Here is a 19966-nt window from a genome sequence, read left to right as displayed (position 1 = left end):
CATACCCCCCCCCCCCCCCCAACTAGAATATAAGCTCTGTGAGATCTGGAACTTAGTTATGTTCAGTGCTGTACTCCTAGCACAGTATGTGGGATCTAGTAGGTGCATTTGTTAAATAATTGCTTAGGAAAATGATAAAATTCAGGTGTTGGATTATTAAAGCTATTAAAATTACCTCTGAACTGTCTTCTGTGAAGTGTCAATGTATCATTTTTATTTTCAGATTGGGACAGTGCAACTTTAAGTAATGAGTCACTGTTGGACACTGTGTCTAGGTTTGTTCTTGCAGCTCTTCTGAAACACACAAATTTACTCAGTCAAGCATGTGGAGAAAGCCGGCAAGTAACTTAAAACTATCCTCAGACAAATATTTGCTCTCATGATGTTGGAGATTAGGTAACTTTTCTATTTTGATTCTTTATTTAGATATCAACCTGGTAAAAACTTATCAGAAGTGTACCGTTGTGTGTACAAAGTTCGAAGTCGTTTACTTGCTTGCAAGAACCTTGAACTTATTCAGACCAGGTCATCATCAAGAGACAGATGGGTAAAGTTGGAAATCAGTTAATTTCTATGTTTTTCTGCAAGCTGTGAGAAATAGCTCCATATTGGTTTATGTGAAGGGAAAAAAATGTGCCTTAATTATTGCAGATGTTCAATAAATGTTGAGTAGTTCTTTTTGTAATGAAAAAAATTGGGTGAGTAGAAGATTGGGGGTTTATTTAACCACCCATTTATCAAGTGTGATATGGCTGCTGAGAAAGTTTATATATTCTTAGGCTGTAAAGGTAATAACAAATTGAATTGTCCAGATCATATGAAATATTATTCCTTTCCTTTATGCTGATCAGACCACTTTTGAATTATCCTATTTGATTTGGGGTGCCATAACTCATGAGGGATATTAGCAAACTACCTTAGATTAGTGAGAGGTCTGAAAATCATCTTATACAAGAACTGCAGAGTGTCAAAAATGTTTAGCTTAGAGAATGAAAGCAAAGGGGAGTCACGTGACAGCTGCCCTAAAGATACTTAAAGGGCTTCCCTGTAGGAGAGGAAATAAACATGTTCCCTCTTGTTCCAGAGGACACAGATAGGACCAAAGGGTAACAATTAAGTGGAGAATCATTGTTAGCTGAATGTAAGGAAAAAAGCCTTCTAATGATTAGAGTTGCCCAACTGGAGGTAGAGTTTGAAACCTTTTATTGAGGATGTTCCAGAAGTAATTCTTGCAACAAAAATGAGATGATTTCTAAAGTGCTTGGTAACTCTGATAACACCATCCTATAATTATGACTATAGCCTGATATGTCACCTTCAGAAGTGCTTTCTTTGAAACTTCATACATTAGATGTTTTACACTCCATTATTTAGATCTTAGATTTTAGAAACCAAACTTTATCTCTACATATTTATTATAGTATTCTTTTGGCATGCACTGATTTAATATTTGTGGATCCAACTATTTGTTAGTGAGCTTGAAAGCCCATTTCATTGAGATTTAAATTTGAAACTTACATATTGTGAGGGATATATGACATGTATTTTGTGAGTCTGACTGACTGCTCAGTATCCCCATCTGACCAAGAATCACAAAATAACTTTTATTGACATCTGAGGATATCATTAAAACAACACACTGGTTGTAAGGGCTCTTTTCTTTAGATGACTGCTAGGTAGCATAACCACCATGGGAGATAAAATTAACATTGTCCTTACCAGATTTCTAATTTTTGGTTTCTTCAGGGGCAAACAAAGTAAAGAAAATAATTAAAAACAATACTGTTTGCATAATTAAAATTTGCTGAGAGAGTAGAACTTAAATGTTTTCAACAAAAAAAAGGTTAAAAAGTACTGTTATGTTTTAAATTAGAGTTACTAAACATTTATACAGAGTAACAGTAACATACAACTTGAGGGAGACTGAATGGAATCAGTTTCATGCTCTTTAATTACCTTTTATGCTTAGTGTCATACTTAGCTCATTTAAGTTAGCAGTTTACAGCAGAACAGCAATATATATGAGTCAGTTTATAGCACGACATTTTAATCAAAATATTGAGGAAGAGAGCGGTTAGATGTCTCTATATATTTTGTGTACATACATTCTTTCTAATCTTTTCAGATTTATCCAATATATCTTTTGTGTTTTTGAATGTGGTAAAATTCATGTGTTATTGTTGCAATTAGCATTATTTTCCATGATAAAAAAAAAGATCAAGGTTTTAATGATATTTTTCAAAATTAAAAAATATATATATTCAGTGTAGCTCTGATCATTTCTTTTAAGATCTCGGAAAACCAAGACCCTGCAGATGTTGATCCTCAGGAGCATTCATTTACCCGGACCATTGATGAAGAAGCTGAAATGGAAGAACAGGCTGAGCGAGATCGGGAAGAGGGGCATCCAGAGCCGGAGGACGAAGAGGAAGAACGGGACCATGAAGTGATGACAGCTGGCAGTGAGTACACCCTCCTTGCTTTACAGATACACACTGTGGCATTCTTTTTGGTAGGGAAACTGACTGTAGAAGAGAGAGGTAAACATTTCTTTACAGTTTTTCTAAAGGGATCTGATATTTTCCTGATGATTTGATTAGCTAACATTTCAGCTCTTACAACTGTGCTAGTTCCATTCTGAAGCTGTTAGATTGCATGTTTTGGGCTGAAAAGCTCTGCAGGCAGACTTTTGGAAATAGTACCTGTTCAACTGAGTCTCATTCATGAAGTGATGCCCATGAGTCATTGGATAAGGTCGTTCAGAGTATGTTTTCTGGATGGTACCAAGTTGTCCATTCGCCTGGCTGGCCTGTGGGTGGTGAGGAAGAGAGCCCCTTTCTAAGCCTATTAGGAGAGCCCAATTATTTTCTATATGTAGAACTTTTTAAATTATAAACTTTACCTGCTGACTACACTGCTTTCAATAGAGAGCAGGAATATACACGAGAATATTATTGGCTGGTGAATGACATTTTTCATACTTTTTTATAAGGCTACAGATAGCTTTAAAGTGTAATCATTTCGATGTTTAGAGAGAAATATCAAAGCTTTTAAACATTTGTTAGTGTATTTTGAGTGATTTGGCTATTTCAAGTTAAAGTGTATATTCATTTTTGTAGCCTGAAACATTATGGCTATCTATACATTTGGTATTGAGATTGTGTATGTATTTCAATCAATTTGACACTTTATTATCAATTTATTTGTGTTCTGCATACTTCTAAAAATGATTTTGAGGTGGCTCAAAACAAAGCCAAAACCCATTAAAACAAGAGGAAATATATAAGGTGCAAATGGAGAAGAAGGGATTGGAGATGAAGAGAGGGAGAATAATTATATGTATATATATTGGCTGCACCATGTGGCTTGCAGGATCTTAGTTCCATGATCAGGGATTGAACCCTGGCCCTGGCAGTGAGAACGCAGAGTCCTAACCACTGGAACCCCAGGGAATTCCCAGAGAATAATTATATTTTTAAAACCTAGGCTGAGGAAACATTTGCAGGTGAACTTAAGACTTAGTGTAGAAATTCCTGAAAGCAAAGACCAAAGGAGAAAACACAGTAACAAGATATAACCCTCAATTGTAGTAAAAGAAAGCATAGTAGTTACCCGGGGAATAATAATTTTTAAACTAGCTACCATTTTTGAGCATCAGTTATATGCTGGGCACTGGGTCAAATGCTTCACACAGATTGACTCATAATCCTCTCAGTCTTATGAGATTAGCCTGTTCTAAAGATGGACAGACTGAGGTTTAAGGAGGCATAATTATGTGCCTAGGGCTACAGTTAGCAGCTGGAATTAGAACCAGGTCTGCCCACTTATTTCCAGCTCTCGACTATTAGCTCATTGCTTTGATTTTCTTAGAAATAAGGGACTTTCAACAGCATAATGAATATATTGTCATTATAATACTTTGAAACATACAGATGCATTTTTAAAGTTTGTACTTTCATATTAATAGACAAATCTAGTATTTTACTAACTTTTTTTGCCTGGGTTCTCCATTAAAAGTACCATCTTCACTTAAATTTGAGCAAAGTATTCTTTTCCTATTGTGAAATATCTACCACTGCATCAGAACCTTGTTAAACTCACTGAATTTTTACACTTGTGAATTGGAAAGGGCTGGCATTAGATAGATATTCCTGGTAATGCCATTTGACTCTGAGGGCAATCTTGGCCATAGTATTATAACCAAATTCTGTTTCAGCAAAGACCTTTAATGGTTGTGCTTATTTAATATGTTCAAAATACAAGAAAGTGTAGGTGTTAGGAATTACGTGGACTTTGGAAGGGGAAAGGGGGCTTTTCATTATAACTAATGAAAACAAGTTTTGTCTGTTTCTTTCGTAACCTGACAATTTTCAAATCAAGGTTGTGAACATTTCAGAAATAGGCAGTTATTTTTATCTAATCCAGTGATTCTCAAACTTTAATGGCCTTCAAAATCAACTGGAGGGTTTGTTAAAATGCAGATTGTTGCCTCTATGCCTAGAGCTTCTGATTCAAAAAGTCTGGGATGGGCCCAGTATTTTTCATTTCTAACAAGTGCCCAGGTGATGTTGCTGCTGCTCTTCTGGAACCACATTTTGCAAACCAGTGATCAAACTCCTAAGAGTAGAGATAGAATCAACCAAGTCTGAATTCTATAAAGGCATGAGTATTTCCTATTGTAATTTTTATTAAAAGTTTAATATGTATTTTTGATAAAATTTAACTTAGTTATTATGCTGTATTTAATGTCTAAAAAATAATTTTCCCTCTTTCAGTAAGTTTTTCGTCCAGACTTTTTGACTATTTTTATTGTTATTTTCTTTGCTCTTCTCTCCCCATGTGTTAAGACCTTGTTTTTGTGTTGCATGTTACAGAAATCTTTCAGTGTTTCCTCTCAGCCCGTGAAGTAGCTCGTAGCCGAGATCGAGATAGAATGAACAGTGGGGCAGGGTCTGGGCCTCGAGCTGATGATCCACCTCCTCAGTCTCAGCAAGAGCGAAGGGTCAGCACTGACCTTCCTGAGGGTCAGGACGTGTACACTGCTGCCTGCAACTCCGTGATCCATCGGTGTGCCCTGTTAATACTAGGAGTAAGTCCTGTGATCGATGAGCTTCAGAAGCGAAGGGAAGAAGGACAGTTGCAGCAGCCTTCCACAAGTGCCTCTGAAGGGGGTGGACTTATGACCAGGTGGGACTGACTAGAAACTTAGAACATTTCTCTCCTCTCTTTGTTTCTTTATGCATTGGAATGGTTTATTCTCAGTTATCGTACTCTGAGATTAGCACAGATATGGAGGAGGAAATACAGATTGACAAGGGTGGATTTAATGTAAAGAGTGATACTAATTCAGCCTGGAGTACAAATTTCTGAGTAAATGCGGAGGGACTATTTTTCATACATATAAACAACAGTAGTTGAGAAACATATGAAGGTATTTGTGTAACTCTGTAATTTAGTGGCATGGAAGTTATTCTGATGTAATTGAGAAGGACTTTGTGCTTAGACCAACTGAGAGCCAGGACTTGCCATCGTCAGACATAATTACTCCTCACTGTGTGCGTTTTATCTCTGTGCTGCTCGTTCCATTCAATTTTATGTTCACTAACTGTCCCAAATCGAAAAACTTTTCTTTGTGCATGTGAGACAGGAGTGAAAGTCTTACTGCAGAGAGCCGGCTAGTCCACGCAAGTCCAAATTATAGACTGATCAAATCGAGGAGTGAATCTGATTTGTCTCAGCCTGAATCAGATGAAGAGGGTTACGCGCTGGTAGGTATACCTAGATTCAGTAAAGAAGGATTTTTGTATAGATACATAAGACTTTGATTAGAGTAAGTAATATATGTTCGTTTTAGACATACAAAAACTTTTTTAAAAGAACTTTTGAGAGAATTAAGATAACTATCTTGCATAGGTATTTATCATTTATATGTTAGTGACTTTCAGATTTCTTTCTTTAGCTCTGACTTGTTCTTAAATTCCAAATTCATGTATCTGACTCCTTGATGGACCTTCTACCTGAACATGTCAGGTGACCACAGTCTTAACCTATCCAAAAATAAACTCATTTTTCTCCCAGACCTCTGCTCTCACATTCCCTGTCTTAGTAAGTGTTACTATTAACTACCCAGGCTGGAAACCTGGGTTCATCCTTGACTCTGCTTTTTCTTAATTCCTGTTCCCTGCAACCTCCTTAACTCCCCAGTCCAGTTAGTCAAATCTTGAAAATTTTACTCTTAATATCTTTCTAATATGTCCTGTCCATCCCTCCTGCCACTGCTCTGTCTCAAACCTTCCTTCTCTTTTGGCTGGCCTAGTACAAGACCCTCCAAACTGGTTGCGCCATCTCTTGTCTTATGCCCATCTTCAAGATTTCACTAGAATAACATACCTGAAATACAAATCTGTTTATATCTCCTTGACTTAAAAGCTTTCAGTAGCTCTCAGTTACCCATCAAAAAAGCCTCAGGACCTAGTCTACAGGCATTTAAGGTAAAAATCAAAGAAGTAAGATGCTGATTTATATAAGAAGTAGGAAGTAAAATGTGCTGTTGTGTGATGGGTAAAATAAATTATGGAATGAAAACTGTCAAATAGGTAGTTTCTATTTGAATAGCTTTGGACTTGGACTTGATAGGTGGATTATCATTTTGGCTGTTCCTCCGCCTCATGTATGAATCTGTTTGTGCTATTCGACCTCTCTGGGCCTTAGTGTCCCACTGTATGACAGGAGGATAGTAGTGCCTGTTGTGTAGGTGGTAATGTGTTAGACTTGGCTTCCGACCCTGATCCTACTGCTGAATAGCTTTGAGATCTTGGTCCGCTCAAACAGAAACTCAGATTTTTGGGGGCTGAGTAATTGATAAGTTCCATTTTTAGCTCCGAAATTCCTCTCTTGTGTGAATTGAGAAAATGGATGTAAAAATATTTTTGAGACGTATAGAGTGCTGCATAAACATGAAGCTGTTGTTTAAAAGAAACTTCTAGGCATGAAAGATTCCTCCTCTAAGGAAAGTTGAACAGTGTCTTCAAGCAGGTTTCATTGTATGTTTTTGTTTGTTCTCCCTCCTTTTATTCTTCATTCCTATTAGTGTCTCTGTGCTCTCAGTTCATGTTCCAAGTCACAACATCTACTGAGATTCCTCTCTGTCCATTTATTTTTCCAGGTTGATCAGTCTCATTTTCTAGTCTCCCAGCCCTGTGACAGTGTTATAACAAATCATGTCACCTCTCTCCTCAGAACCTCCAATAACTTTACTATTTCTCAGAGTAGAAGCCTAAGTCCCTACAGGGGCCTATAAGACTCTACATATCCTGACCTCACTCCTCTTTGATCTCCTCTGCTGCTACTCTCCTTCTTGATGACTCTTTTTCCGCCACACTGACCTCTTGGCTTTTCCATGAACATACCACACAACTTCCCCATAGGGCCTTTATATGGCTCTTTCTTCTGACTGTCATACTACTGTCTGCAGGCAAATTCCCTCGCTTCAGGTCTTCATTCTGATGTTACTTTTTCGGTGACACCTACCCTGACCACTCTATTTGAAATTCCAGTTTGCCTTTCTTTCCAGATATTCACTCCCTGTCTGCTTTGCCTTGCTCTGCCCCCCACCCCCACCCCCCGGCACCTGACATTATTTATTTGCTATATTTTTCAGTTTCTCTTAGCCTACACTAGACTATAAGCTCCCTGAAGACAGAAATTTTTGCTATTTTATTCACTGCTGTATCCCAAGTACCTATAGTACCTGGCACACAGTAGGCAGTCATTAAATATTTTTCTTAACTAATGAATGTCTATCTATTATGGTAAAATTTTTGTGCCTATTTGTTTTTCCATTCTTTAATTTAGGCCCTTGTTACCTTTGCCTGAACTGGTAGTTTTCAAACTGATGTCTCTACTTTTTCCAGTCCCTCTGCTTTGATACTGCTCCCAGAGCTAGAGCTTTTAAAAACGTACACAAGGGGCTTCCTAGGTGGCGCAGTGGTTAAGAATCCGCCTGCCAATGCAGAGGTCACGGGTTCGATCCCAGCTCCAGGAAGATCCCACGTGCCATGGAGCAACTAAGCCCGTGTGCCAAAAAAAAAAAAACAAAAAAACAAAAACAAAAATGTACACAAGAACAACAACAGAACACCTTCTGGTCATGCTACCTTCCTATTAAAAAACAAAAAACAAAAAACTCTGTGACTCTGCACTGCCTACTCAGAAATCAGAGATTCTGGAAAATCTGTCTGCTTGCTTTTGAAGCCAGTTTTCTCTTGCAGTAATCTGCATTTTTGCCGTAGCATACTAGTCTATCTGCCAGACCCCAAACATACCTCTTGAGCCTCTGCAGTTTGTTAGTACCTCTAATAAACCACGAATGATTTGTCTCATGTTGGACTTCCTTATGTGTTATTAGTGTTTCTTTCCAGTAGACCTCTTAGCAGGTCTAGAGTTTTCTTTTAATGTCCCTCATATCTCCTACATTGTGCTTTGCATATTGTAAGCGATTGAGAATTCATTTCAACTGAAATGAAAAGATAAAAGATGAGGATAAATGTAGTTAAAGTGGCATGCTTTTTGGAAACAAAAGTGTGAAATCTGAATTAGTTACAATAGACTCTACTGATTTTTGACCTGGGGCAAGACACGTAACCTTTCTGAGCTCCAGCATTTTTATCTTTGAAATGGGGAATAATGCTCCCCGTTACCTACCTGCCTTGGCTGGGTTGTTGTGAAGAACAAGTTTATTAATATAATTTAAAACATGTTGAAAGTTATGTTTTCAAAGCATAATGGGAAGACATAAATGGGGGTGGGTTGAACTTAGATTTAATTGCCAAGTCTAGTTTCTACAGAATTTTTAGAATATTAAAAAGCACATTTTTGGAGAAGATGGACTTTTGGTCATCTTATGCAATATTTAGAAAGATAGTGTCATAAGAGGTGGAGAAGTCAAGAACTAGAGAGGACAGATTCTGTTGTGGATGAGGAGACCTGGGCTGAGCCTTCAGGTTGAGCCTCCTGTAGACGAAGAGGAGCAAGCAGTGGGGGCAGTGTGGGATTTTCCAACTGAAATATGTTACCCTTTTGTCTGAGGTCATTTAGGATTATCATTCATATCTTTGATATCTAGTAGTACTTTTTATCCTGAATTGTCAGTGAATGAAATGTTTTCTTAAAATAACTGACGTTGACCAGCTTAAGGCTAAATCTGAGTTTTAGCTTTCTTTCATAAAGAGTATTATGTGGTATATTATCTACTTTTGTCTTAGTAAAAACAGAGAAACCTAAGTCAACAGTTACACAGTTAAACCCAAGTTTAACTGTTTGATTGACAGATGTCATACTTATCAGCATTTCTTACTACGCTCTCCTAATCTACCTCCCTCATTTCCGTACCCACCTCTTTTTGCAAAGAATTTTATTTAGCATACAAAAATAAATACTGTTTATAAAAGTACAGAAGAATGAATTAGGGCTGAAAGAAGCTGAAAGAGAAAAATAAAGCCCTGAGTAAGATTTGCATACCTCCACACTTATCCTGTGATGTTTCGCTAGAAATGGGCCACCAAATAGGAAATACATGAGTTGCGTGATTGACAGTGTCTAAAGGATAAAAACAAACCTGGTTTTCAAGAAAAACTCAGCTATTTCTGGTTATGGGGCCTGAGATAAATTTCTTCTGTGAGCCCTCATAGCAAAGGTACTACGTGATAAAAATGTTATATTGCATGACATGTAATGTCTTCAGGAACTATTGTGACAACTGTTTGCTCTTTTCTCCAGCACCAAATGGCCTGGGAACATACATATTTCTGGTGTGTGTGTGTATGTATGTAAAACAAAATGTATTTATCCGCAGTGTGGGTACATAATGCCTATATGTGTTACCAGGAAAAGATTTTCTAAACGACATTTCCTAAATGGATAGTTTTGTCACTTCTGCAGCCTTTCTTCTTTGCCACCAACTTTTTTAATGTGTGACAGAGTACACAGTTGAAGTTGCTAAGACCATAATGTCAAATCTGTGCATAAATCTAAGTCATGCGTTTGTATATTGTTGTCTGTACATAAGAGAGAGTAGATAGTTGTCACCATGCCTCCCCATCACACACACACAGAAATATACTTCCATTCTTCCTGAAAGCCTTCCCTGTTTTATTAAGCTGACTGCAGTTTCACCATTTGAGATTTCCTTATTTTAACACATTTAAAAAACATTTTAAAATCTTTTAAAATACTACCAGAAGGCTTAGGGCTGTTCTTCTTCTTTTAGTGTGGATTCATCAGATTCTCTTCCTTTCTACACCTAGCCAAGGCTAAAAGGAGTTTTGAAAAGAATGGAAAGTGAGGATAGAATAAGTAGTAATTTTGGAAAATAGGACTTTGCTACAGAGGCTTTAGGCATCTAGAGGATGTTAATAAGAGATCATACTGTGTTAGAAAGATAAAAGGCAAAGATTTCAGAGAAGAAAAGGTGACAACAAAGTTCTGCAACTTTACACTGTTAATTAATGTGCACATTGACTATGTATTTTAGTATCTCAGAGTCATGTGCCTGAGCTTTCTGGGCTTTTAGAGACTTTTTGTTCTTAGCCTGATGACTGATGAATAAGTAGCACATAGCTATAATTATATAGATTATTTTTTATTCTAGTACTCTATTAAATCTTAATCTTAAAATAATTTTCACAGTTAAATTTTATTATTTATTTTTAACTTAGAGTGGAAGACGAAATGTTGATTTGGATTTAGCATCATCTCATAGAAAGAGAGGTAAGTATTAAATGTTAAATATCTGATTAAGTAGCTCTTTTTATGTCTGATGTATTTAGATCTGATTGTCATTGAAACGTTATTGCAAAAAAAAGTAGAAACATTATACCAGAAAAGTTAAAAGGAAGATCATTTTCTTAAAAATATACACCCTTAAAAAAATCTAGGAATGTCTAGGAGTTAATGATCAGTTCTGTTTCTCATTTGTCATATGTTTTGACTTTTTAAACGTCCTGTGGAAAGCAGTGCTTTACATTGTGGGGAGTTATGGAGATAATTTGTCATGCTTTAGCTCACTGGTATAGTTGCTGTAGTTTAAATGATGTTACAGGGAGAACTCTTTACCCCATTCACCTTTCATACACACATACACACTTTCAAACTGAAAGTTTCTAGTTTATTTCCTCTTTGCTTCTCAAGATAAAGCATGTAAGAGATGAACAGATGATTTCTAAAAATAAAATTTTCCCATGAGGAACAATTTTAAGAGTTAAGCTCATTTGTTAAAAGCTGTATCTTAATGAATAATATAATTAATTCTTATTTGTATGTACAAATAGGTGGAAAGAACAGTAGTTTTAGATAATACAAATTCAAGGTAACTAAAAACTCTGCAAGTATTATTCTCTATTAATTGGCACTTTTATTAAACCCATTTATTCTGTGGTTGTGAAAATGTGAAATGTTTAAGTTGCCACTAGTGGAAGTTTTCTAAAAACCTGTCGGAAAACCGTTTTTTCCCATGATATTAAGTCTTTTATATTTCAGAATTGAACCCTTCTTTTGATAGCTTCCTTGGCAGAATGTTAGGTTCCCCTGCAGGGAAAAAACAGTGAGGAATAAGAGAAAACTGAGGAATAAGAGGAAGAAAAACAGAATTTTTTCACTTTTGTGTCTATAACTTAGAGGAAATGTTGGTACTTAGAATACTAAGAATGATTTTTCTGAACTATTAGGAATTATAAGGACTAGAGCTGGTACTTTCTTTATTGAAAAGTCTTTTAGTACTGTAACATATAAAGGCTGCTGGGTTCCAAAAAGATTATAAGGTATTTGTGATATCAAAGAAATTAAATTATGTTTAGTATAATGTGAAATATGTATTTTATCATTTTCTAATTCTTTGAAAATTGGCAGTTCATGTGCCATAATTAGCCAGACTATCCTTTTCCTTAAGTACATGAGTTAGGAGTTAAATTTTTGAAACAGTTTTACTTTCCTAATGTTGGTTAGCTCAGGTGAAAGTTGTAGGTATAATTTCTGTGTTATATTAATGAAAAGATGGCTCCAAACTTATTGAGCAGCATAAGGGATCAAACCTGTCATTTTAAGAGCTTCCTACTATACTAATTATATTTATAAGTGATAGTCTGTTGGCTAAAATTACTCTCAGATCTTTATCATGCTTCCTTATGGAAATATAAATTTGAGATTCTGTCTATGATAACTATGTGAGCATGTGGCAAAGTAATCTTTGGAGTAAAACAAAAAGTGGTATTTTAAGCTTTGAATTAAGAATAACCTAGAATTCAAGAGTAAATTACCTAGGAGGAATTGATATGACACTTTAAAATAACTATCCTAAAGTTGTTACCTGTTCACAATTTTAAACAGTTGCGCTACATATAGATGTGGATTTCCTGTAGTTTTAGAGCTAAGTAGATACATAGGAATTAAGCCATTAATTCCAAATTTTGTTTATGGGTAAACCAACTTCTCCAAAAGCTCAATTTAGTACCAAGACCTATTAACTTCTTGAAATTTAACTTTATTTTATTGGAAACAGAAAGTCAAACAAGCAGGACCTCATGGGAAAAGTTTGCTTGTTTGTTTAAATTACCCATTTAGGAAGTTATAATAGGGAGGCAAACTAGTTATGCAAATTAGAATGATATCACTTAACGTGGTATCAGTTTATTCTAGTAATCTTTATGTCTTTATGTCCTCGGGCAAAAATTATGGTGATATTTTTGTTCCTAGGAATAGGTGACTGGAAAGTAGAAGTACTGTTCTAGGAAGAGCAGCAAAAGTAAATAGTTTTCAGTCTCATGAATCTTAATGTTTGTGGATTAAACAATGAAAATGTATACTTAATAGTTTTATTTATTTAATCATATTGGATTTCTTTCCTTAAAAGAAACTAACATTGAAAATACATTTGGGATGTTATATTTTGCAAGGAATTTTTAAAATTATGTGTATTTAGGAACTGCCTTTGACCACAGTGGGTTTTTTTTGTTTTGTTTTGCTGTTAAATGATGGTAAAATAAACCACCCTATTTTTTCCTTATTTATTGTCAATATGGACCAGATGTCATAAGCCATAACATGCCTACCATTAGTTGGTCAGATTAACCTACCAGGTCTGAGAACTTTTTGGAGCCATTCAGGTATTCTGATTCTGACTTGAGCTATGAAGGACAAGCAGATGTCCGGCCAAGTGAGAATTCTTCTATGTGCTTATTTACCCCTTTCCAATATTTTGAAGAGAAAATATAAACTTTTTTCTCTCACTTTCCTTTTCCTGAGTTATTAAAAGTCTAGTAAGGGAAATGAGAGATAACAATGTATAATTATGTCTCGTTTACTGAAACTAAATAGATGTATCAATGACAATTAATGGTTGTATACACATTTCAGCTGCTCTTAATATGCCTCCAAAGGTGACTCTTTGAGAGGGCCTAGTGCCTGTAATTTCAGTATTTGGCACTGGAGATACTGAAATTCATGCTGTTGAACCACGAATGCTTCTTTTCCCCTCACTCCAGTTAATGTTTCACAATTGGTCCAAGCTCTTGGTCCAAGAAGGTGAATGTGGTAGGAAGGAGTAGGGCAAAGTGAGAAAATAAATTGAGCTCAGTCAACTTGCTTAGCTTTTTAGAGGCATCAGAGCTAAATTCTAAATCCAAAAATGTCATAAATCACTAAGAGACAGGTGATACATGTTTTTGCTTAGCACCTCAGAAGTAATATGAAATTTATATTCATTAAACACTTAAAAGCTGCTTACTGTATGCCAGGTATTGTTCTAATCACTTCAGACATATTATCTTATTTAATTCTCATAATAGCCTGTCAAAATTCCTGACAAAATCTGTTAAACATGTTGGTATTTGGGTACTTTGATAAATACTTAAAAGATTTGCTGCAGTTGTGCAGAACTGAGCTCGTTCTTGACTGAAAGACAATACCTTTTTGCAGGTACTTAACTTCAGTTTTGGTATTTAAGCTGAAGCTGATATAGTGAAAAATGGTGGGGATACCAAAGCAAAAATTTAAGGAGTATCATGGTTTGATTTCACCACCTTGCCCCAGGTCTTTAAATATAGTGTTAGGGTTTTATTGCTAAATAATATTGAAACATTTATCAACGTGTGTATTTCATGGTATAACTTGTATGCGAGAAATGCTGTTTTATCTGTGCATTTCAAATTAGATTATATAAAGAAGAACAAATGTGCATGTTGTCTCCTGTATCAAATTTCTCCTTTTGTCTTCTGATTCTTGTTGTGGTAGTGTATTTACTCCTTTTTGGCCAGTTGAGCCCCAGAAAAAAGAAGAGCTTCAAGCAAGTACATGATGGCATGTTTAATTTTTTTCCCTTTTAGCTTGCCTACATATTTTATGGTTTATAAAGTATGTATTGCAGCTCTGCCATGTTCATTTTGAAAATTCCATCTAAGAACCAAAGTTGTAAGGACAAGTAAACAATCTCAAATTTCTTATTGGACTTTATATTTTCTTTTTATAGTAGGAGACTCTGAATTAAGAATTGGGCTCAGTCACAATTACTTTTTAGAGGCTTTTGATATGCTTTTCAGACACAGTATTTCCTATATTCAGATAAAACAACACAGAACAAATCAGTTATTAGATTGTTATAATTTTTTTTAAGAATTAGAGTTTTTTCATCTCTCATTTTCATGTTGTGAGATTTTGTGTTTCAAAGTATTTTTGATATCAACCTAAACATTTTGGTTATAATTATTTAATTTATTTATCCTAATGCTTTCAGATAGTGTCTTTCTTGTTCTTTCTTATACTTCATTCATACAAAGTTTTGTTTGGGTTATATACTTAATAAGTTGTATGTTTAAAAAAAAAAAATAAGTTGTATGTTTTAAATTAGGGGTCAGCAAACTGACTAGTGGGCCAAATCTGGATTGCCACCTTTGTTTGAAAGTAAAATTTTGTTGGAACACAGCCACACTCATGTATTGTCTATGGCTGCTTTCACACTACAGTAGCAGAGTTGAGTAGTTGCATGAACAGTGAATGACCCAGAAAACCGAAAATGTTTACTGTCTGCCTCTTTATAGATAAAGTTTGCTGACCCCTGCTTTAAATTGCAGAGGGGATTTAATTTGGGGATTGGGTATCTATTCCATAGAATATTTTGGAGTATAGTCAGGCAATTCATTACTTGCAGTTTCTTCACAAATTGAACCTGTGTGTAGGCACGCAGTTGAAATTCCCAAGGATCAGTGATTTGTGAGTTGATTAGCAACAGGAATATATAAGACCACCTCTTGTAAACTTAAGGAATTTGTGTTATTAATTTAGAAGATCATTTTCTTTGAGCCTCTGTTTCCTCAAGTGAAGAAATTGGACTAGATAATCTTAAGGTCACTTTTACTTCTGTGGTTTTAACATTAACTCTTTGCACATGTTATTTTCATTTTGAAAAGTAATTTATAAGTATTGGAAGATGGAAGAACTTTTTACTCTGAAATTTTATTATTGAACCAACAAGCTCAATGCTAAGAGCCAAAAAATATCATTTATAAGTTAAGGGTAAATCCAGATTATGAATTTGGGATGTTTAAGGAAATGGAAAATGATTATTTCTTTTTTTTTTCCTTTTTTTCCACATTAGCCCCTGCTTTATTCTCTAAATATCATTTTTAATTTAATACATTATGCAGCCATGACATTTTTCTTTGAATTTTTACCTTTTCTCTTTTACATGGGAAAATATTCAGCTATACAGTTTGGGGAAATTTTCAGATTGGTTACTTTTTATGTTCAGTAGAACTGAAAATCCAACACGTTTTAATCTTAAGAATTCTTGCTAAAATATGGAAGGCAGATAAACCATATATTCTTTGTCATTCTAAATTATTTTAGTAGAACACATATAAATTATTTCATAGCTACTTTGTAATATTAACTGCCTGTTATGAATTTCTGTGTCTCATTTTGAAGTCCTGGGGTTTTCCTGACATCAGTGTAATAGTTCAGAAATAAGTTATACAGTCAATATTGTGTTAGTTCATTTTCTCTGTGGGCATTAGTGTTTAAGTGGTCCTCTTCCCAAATCTTTTCCATCTAGTAACAAATACAATTTTTGTAATGCATATTTTATTGAGTACCTCAAGATTCATTCCTAATAAAAAAATTTGTTATATTCACACAGTAAGATATTACAGAGCACTCAAACAAATGAACCATGGGTACATGGAATAACGTGAATGAGTCTTAGTAATATTATACTGAATGCAAAATTATGTCCAAAAAGATTACATAAAATGATACTTTTTTATAGAGTCACAAACAACTAACACTAAACATATTTGTCTTGGGAATACACATAAGAAAAAACAATATTTAACGACAATAACAGCGAAGGAATGACAATGAAAACCTTAAGTGGAAGGGCACCGGGGAGAGATGGGTAGGGGAAGAAAGATAGATAGTATTCTACCAGTTTTCTAGTTCTTGTGTTCACATTTACTACAAATAAATATAAACACAAAAGCAGGCCATGCATGGACCAATGATGAGAGTATATCATGAGCCAAGGAGTATGATTACTCTACTCATGTACCTGAGATCAATTAAATCAAAAAAGACAGAGCTTGTAAGAATTAGACATTTATATATTTTTTTAAAGCCACATTGCCACATGACTTGGACAGTTGTGATCAAACATATTAACATTTTTGCTGTTTAATGTAAAGATTTTAGTCTAGAAAATGCCCACTGGCAAAACTAATGGTATTATATTTAGCTCCTGTTGTTACACGACCTGGTAATTTTATGTAGATATCATTTTATAGTAAATCTTACATATTCTTGTCTGTGAAACTTGGCTTCCTTTATGTAAGCGTTTCACAACCTGCAGTAAATACGCACATAATGCAGTGAAAATGTTCCTTGTATTAATGAAACCCAAAGGGTGATATTTATGTCTCCTTTTTGTATAAGTTTACTTGCCCTTCTATATTCATTTTTTGGTAATATTTCATTGCAGATCTGTAGACACTTTGTGCAGTCTTACCTCACTCTTTGCAATGATTATGTTAAATCAGATGAAGTCCTATTACTAGTAGGTCTTACCAGCAGTGTCCTAAGTGCCTAGTTCTGTTTTGGTCATAAATGATGGTCTGGTTTAATACTGCAGAGCATTTTAAGCTAAGCATTTTGAGAGCAGCTTCTGCCTTTCTTTTTCTTGTGACAGCGTGTTGCTAAAGCGCTTACAGAGACACTGGTACATTAAACAGGGCTTTCCCTTTGTTTTCTTACATTGCTCTAGTTTTTGTTTGTTTGTTGTTTTTTACCAAAGCATTTTGCTCAGATTCACTTAATGCATGCATGTATTCAAATGTGAATATCCATTTCTCACCAGTTGGTATGGTAGCAGCACTCAGCCTTCATCTAGTTTCAGAATGTATGCTCTACTTGGTCATCATTGATGCGTGTTTTTTCTGTTTGTATGTAGGTCCTATGCACAGTCAATTGGAATCCCTGAGTGACTCTTGGGCTCGCCTGAAACATAACAGAGACTGGTTGTGCAACTCCTCTTACTCCTTTGAGTCTGATTTTGATCTTACCAAGTCTTTGGGAGTTCACACTTTGATTGAAAATGTTGTAAGCTTTGTGAGTGGAGATGTGGGGAATGCCCCAGGTTTTAAAGAGCCAGAGGAAAGTATGTCTACAAGTCCTCAGGCCTCCATCATTGCAATGGAACAGCAGCAGTTAAGGGCAGAAGTAAGTCTTAATGTTTACTCCTTCTGAGGGACTGTGGAAACTTAAACTGAACCATTGAATGTACAATTGTAGGATAAACTTTTCCTTTTCTTCTAATCCTTGCCTCCCCCTTTCCTTCATTTGAGCTTTTTGATGTCACTGTCTTAACCAGAGCAGCCTGATATTTTCTTTGAAGTGAACAAAGGTGCATTTTGAATTGCTGTCTTTTTAGAACAGGATACTCTAATCACTAAGTCTTTCCTTTTCTCCTGGAAATTAGAGTGAGATTAGTTGGTTGACCATATAGATCTGCTGTTAGAGTCTCCATTTTTGACATATTTGTCTCTATTTAAAAAGGGCTAGATTAGAACACCATGCTAATGATAAGTGCTAAAATTCGTGAGCAAAGCCTCCAACTATCCCCCTCAAAATATTTATTAATGATAGTGGTTTTAATATGTCCTCAAATTCTTTGATACTCTTCCCTCCAGGAGGTGGAGCTTAATTTTCCTCCTCTTGAGAATAAGCTGGACTTAGTGACTTAGAGCTAACAGAGTATGAAAAGGGAAAAAAATGAAGCAATTTTACATTGCAGAAATCTGGCAGACCTCACCTTAACCAAGTGATCAAGATTACTATTACCAGTAATAGGTTTTGGTGATATCATGTACTCTGATAATAATGTGATGAGAGGAGGGCTTTATAGTATTCTTCGTCCAAATCCATTCCTGTAGTCCAAACATGAGAAAACATCAGGCAAACCGAAATGGGGGGTTATTCTATAAAATACACGGATAGCCCTTCATAGGCGTTAGGGCCCGAAAACAAAGAAACTGTCACAGACTAAAGGAGATAAGACAACTACTGCAATGTGATATCCTGGATTGGATCCTGGAACATCAAAGGGATGTTATGGGAAAACTGGTGAAATCCAAATAAATTCCGTGGTTTAGTCACTAGTGTTGTACCAATGTTAATTTGTTTTGATAAAGGTACCATAGTTTTATAAGATGTTAACATTAGGAAAACCTTGGGGAAAGGTATACAGGAACTATCTGTACCATCTTTACAACTCTTCTATAGATGTAAAATTATTTCAAAATAAGAAGTTTTTTGTTTTTTTTTTTAAAAGGAGGGATGGGCCAATAGACTGCTGTGGTGGGTATTTGTCCTCCTAGGGAAGATAGAGCCAGAAGTTCAAGAGAACCTTTTGGAAATACTTCTTCTAATTCTTGAACTAAAGAGTATTCATTCTGTGTAACATTATTGTAAGTAAAGGAAGCAGTATCTATACTACTTGACACTTTTGAAACCCTCACACTTGTCTCCTTGTGAGCATCACAGTAGCTCTGTGAGTAGATTAAAGTACTATTCGCTTCATTTTATACATGAAGAAACTGAGACTTAGGAAGTTAACTGAGTTTCCCAAGGCTACACAGTAGTTGCAATATGCTCACCTTGAAACTAGATCTGCTACATCTAGATTTGCTACTTTTCCCATTGTACTGTGTAGTGTCTTTTATACTTAAGTATGCTTATAGAGATCTTAGAGATATTTTAATTTTTAAAGTTATAATAGTAAAGTATAAGTTTATCTTAATAGAGTAGATTCCCAAGAAATATCAGAATTTTCTGTGTGGTAAGAAATATATCGTCTGTGACATACAGAGTTATTTGTGTCTCAGTTCAGTGAAGAATTCTAAAATATGTCTATTTTGCTGTTTCTCAAGCTTCGTTTAGAGGCGCTTCACCAGATTCTTGTTCTATTGTCTGGAATGGAAGAAAAAGGTAGCATCTCTCTGACAGGAAGCAGATCGACCTCGGGTTTCCAGTCATCCACTCTGCTCACATCTGTGAGGCTGCAGTTTCTAGCAGGGTGTTTTGGTTTAGGCACTGTTGGACACGCAGGAGCCAAAGGAGAGAGTGGCCGATTGCATCACTATCAGGTAGATGACACAACTGTCATGTGAGGATGAAGCCTTGCAATATATTCAGATTTTAACTGTATTTTTTACAATACCAGTTTAATAATGCTAAACTTTTCAGTGTTTAGAATTGAGGTTTGAAAATATAAAGACCTAAATGACTTAAAGATATCTCACAGTTTAATTTCCTGAGTAATAAATAGTAGTATAGCCAGGATTAGACAGGCCATTAGGTAAGTCATGGTACTGTTGTACGTCTAGATTCTTTGCTAGCTCAATTTTATTAACCCTTAGCCAAATTGCAT

General features: G+C 35.4%; 1 protein-coding gene across 15 annotated transcripts in view; it reads left to right on the top strand.

Annotated features, from left to right (window-relative positions):
- The window catches only part of HERC1 (HECT and RLD domain containing E3 ubiquitin protein ligase family member 1), a 210247-nt gene that overhangs the window by 104139 nt on the left and 86142 nt on the right, over nt 1–19966 (top strand). For all 15 annotated transcript variants that reach the window (XR_009051410.1, XM_057722762.1, XM_057722765.1 and 12 more), the window contains 8 exons: nt 224–338; nt 427–547; nt 2291–2462; nt 4875–5187; nt 5648–5768; nt 10716–10767; nt 17489–17757; nt 19467–19682. Coding sequence is in view for 14 of the 15 variants with exons in the window: in XM_057722762.1 (XP_057578745.1) it covers nt 224–338; nt 427–547; nt 2291–2462; nt 4875–5187; nt 5648–5768; nt 10716–10767; nt 17489–17757; nt 19467–19682 (1379 nt within the window). In the remaining variant the exon portion in view is untranslated. The remainder of the gene's footprint in view (nt 1–223; nt 339–426; nt 548–2290; nt 2463–4874; nt 5188–5647; nt 5769–10715; nt 10768–17488; nt 17758–19466; nt 19683–19966) is intronic.

The sequence above is a fragment of the Hippopotamus amphibius genome, chromosome 2, assembly GCF_030028045.1.
Source record: "Hippopotamus amphibius kiboko isolate mHipAmp2 chromosome 2, mHipAmp2.hap2, whole genome shotgun sequence".
In the NCBI taxonomy this organism is placed as follows: Eukaryota; Metazoa; Chordata; class Mammalia; order Artiodactyla; family Hippopotamidae; genus Hippopotamus; species Hippopotamus amphibius.
This window is presented reverse-complemented; position numbering and strand designations above follow the sequence as displayed.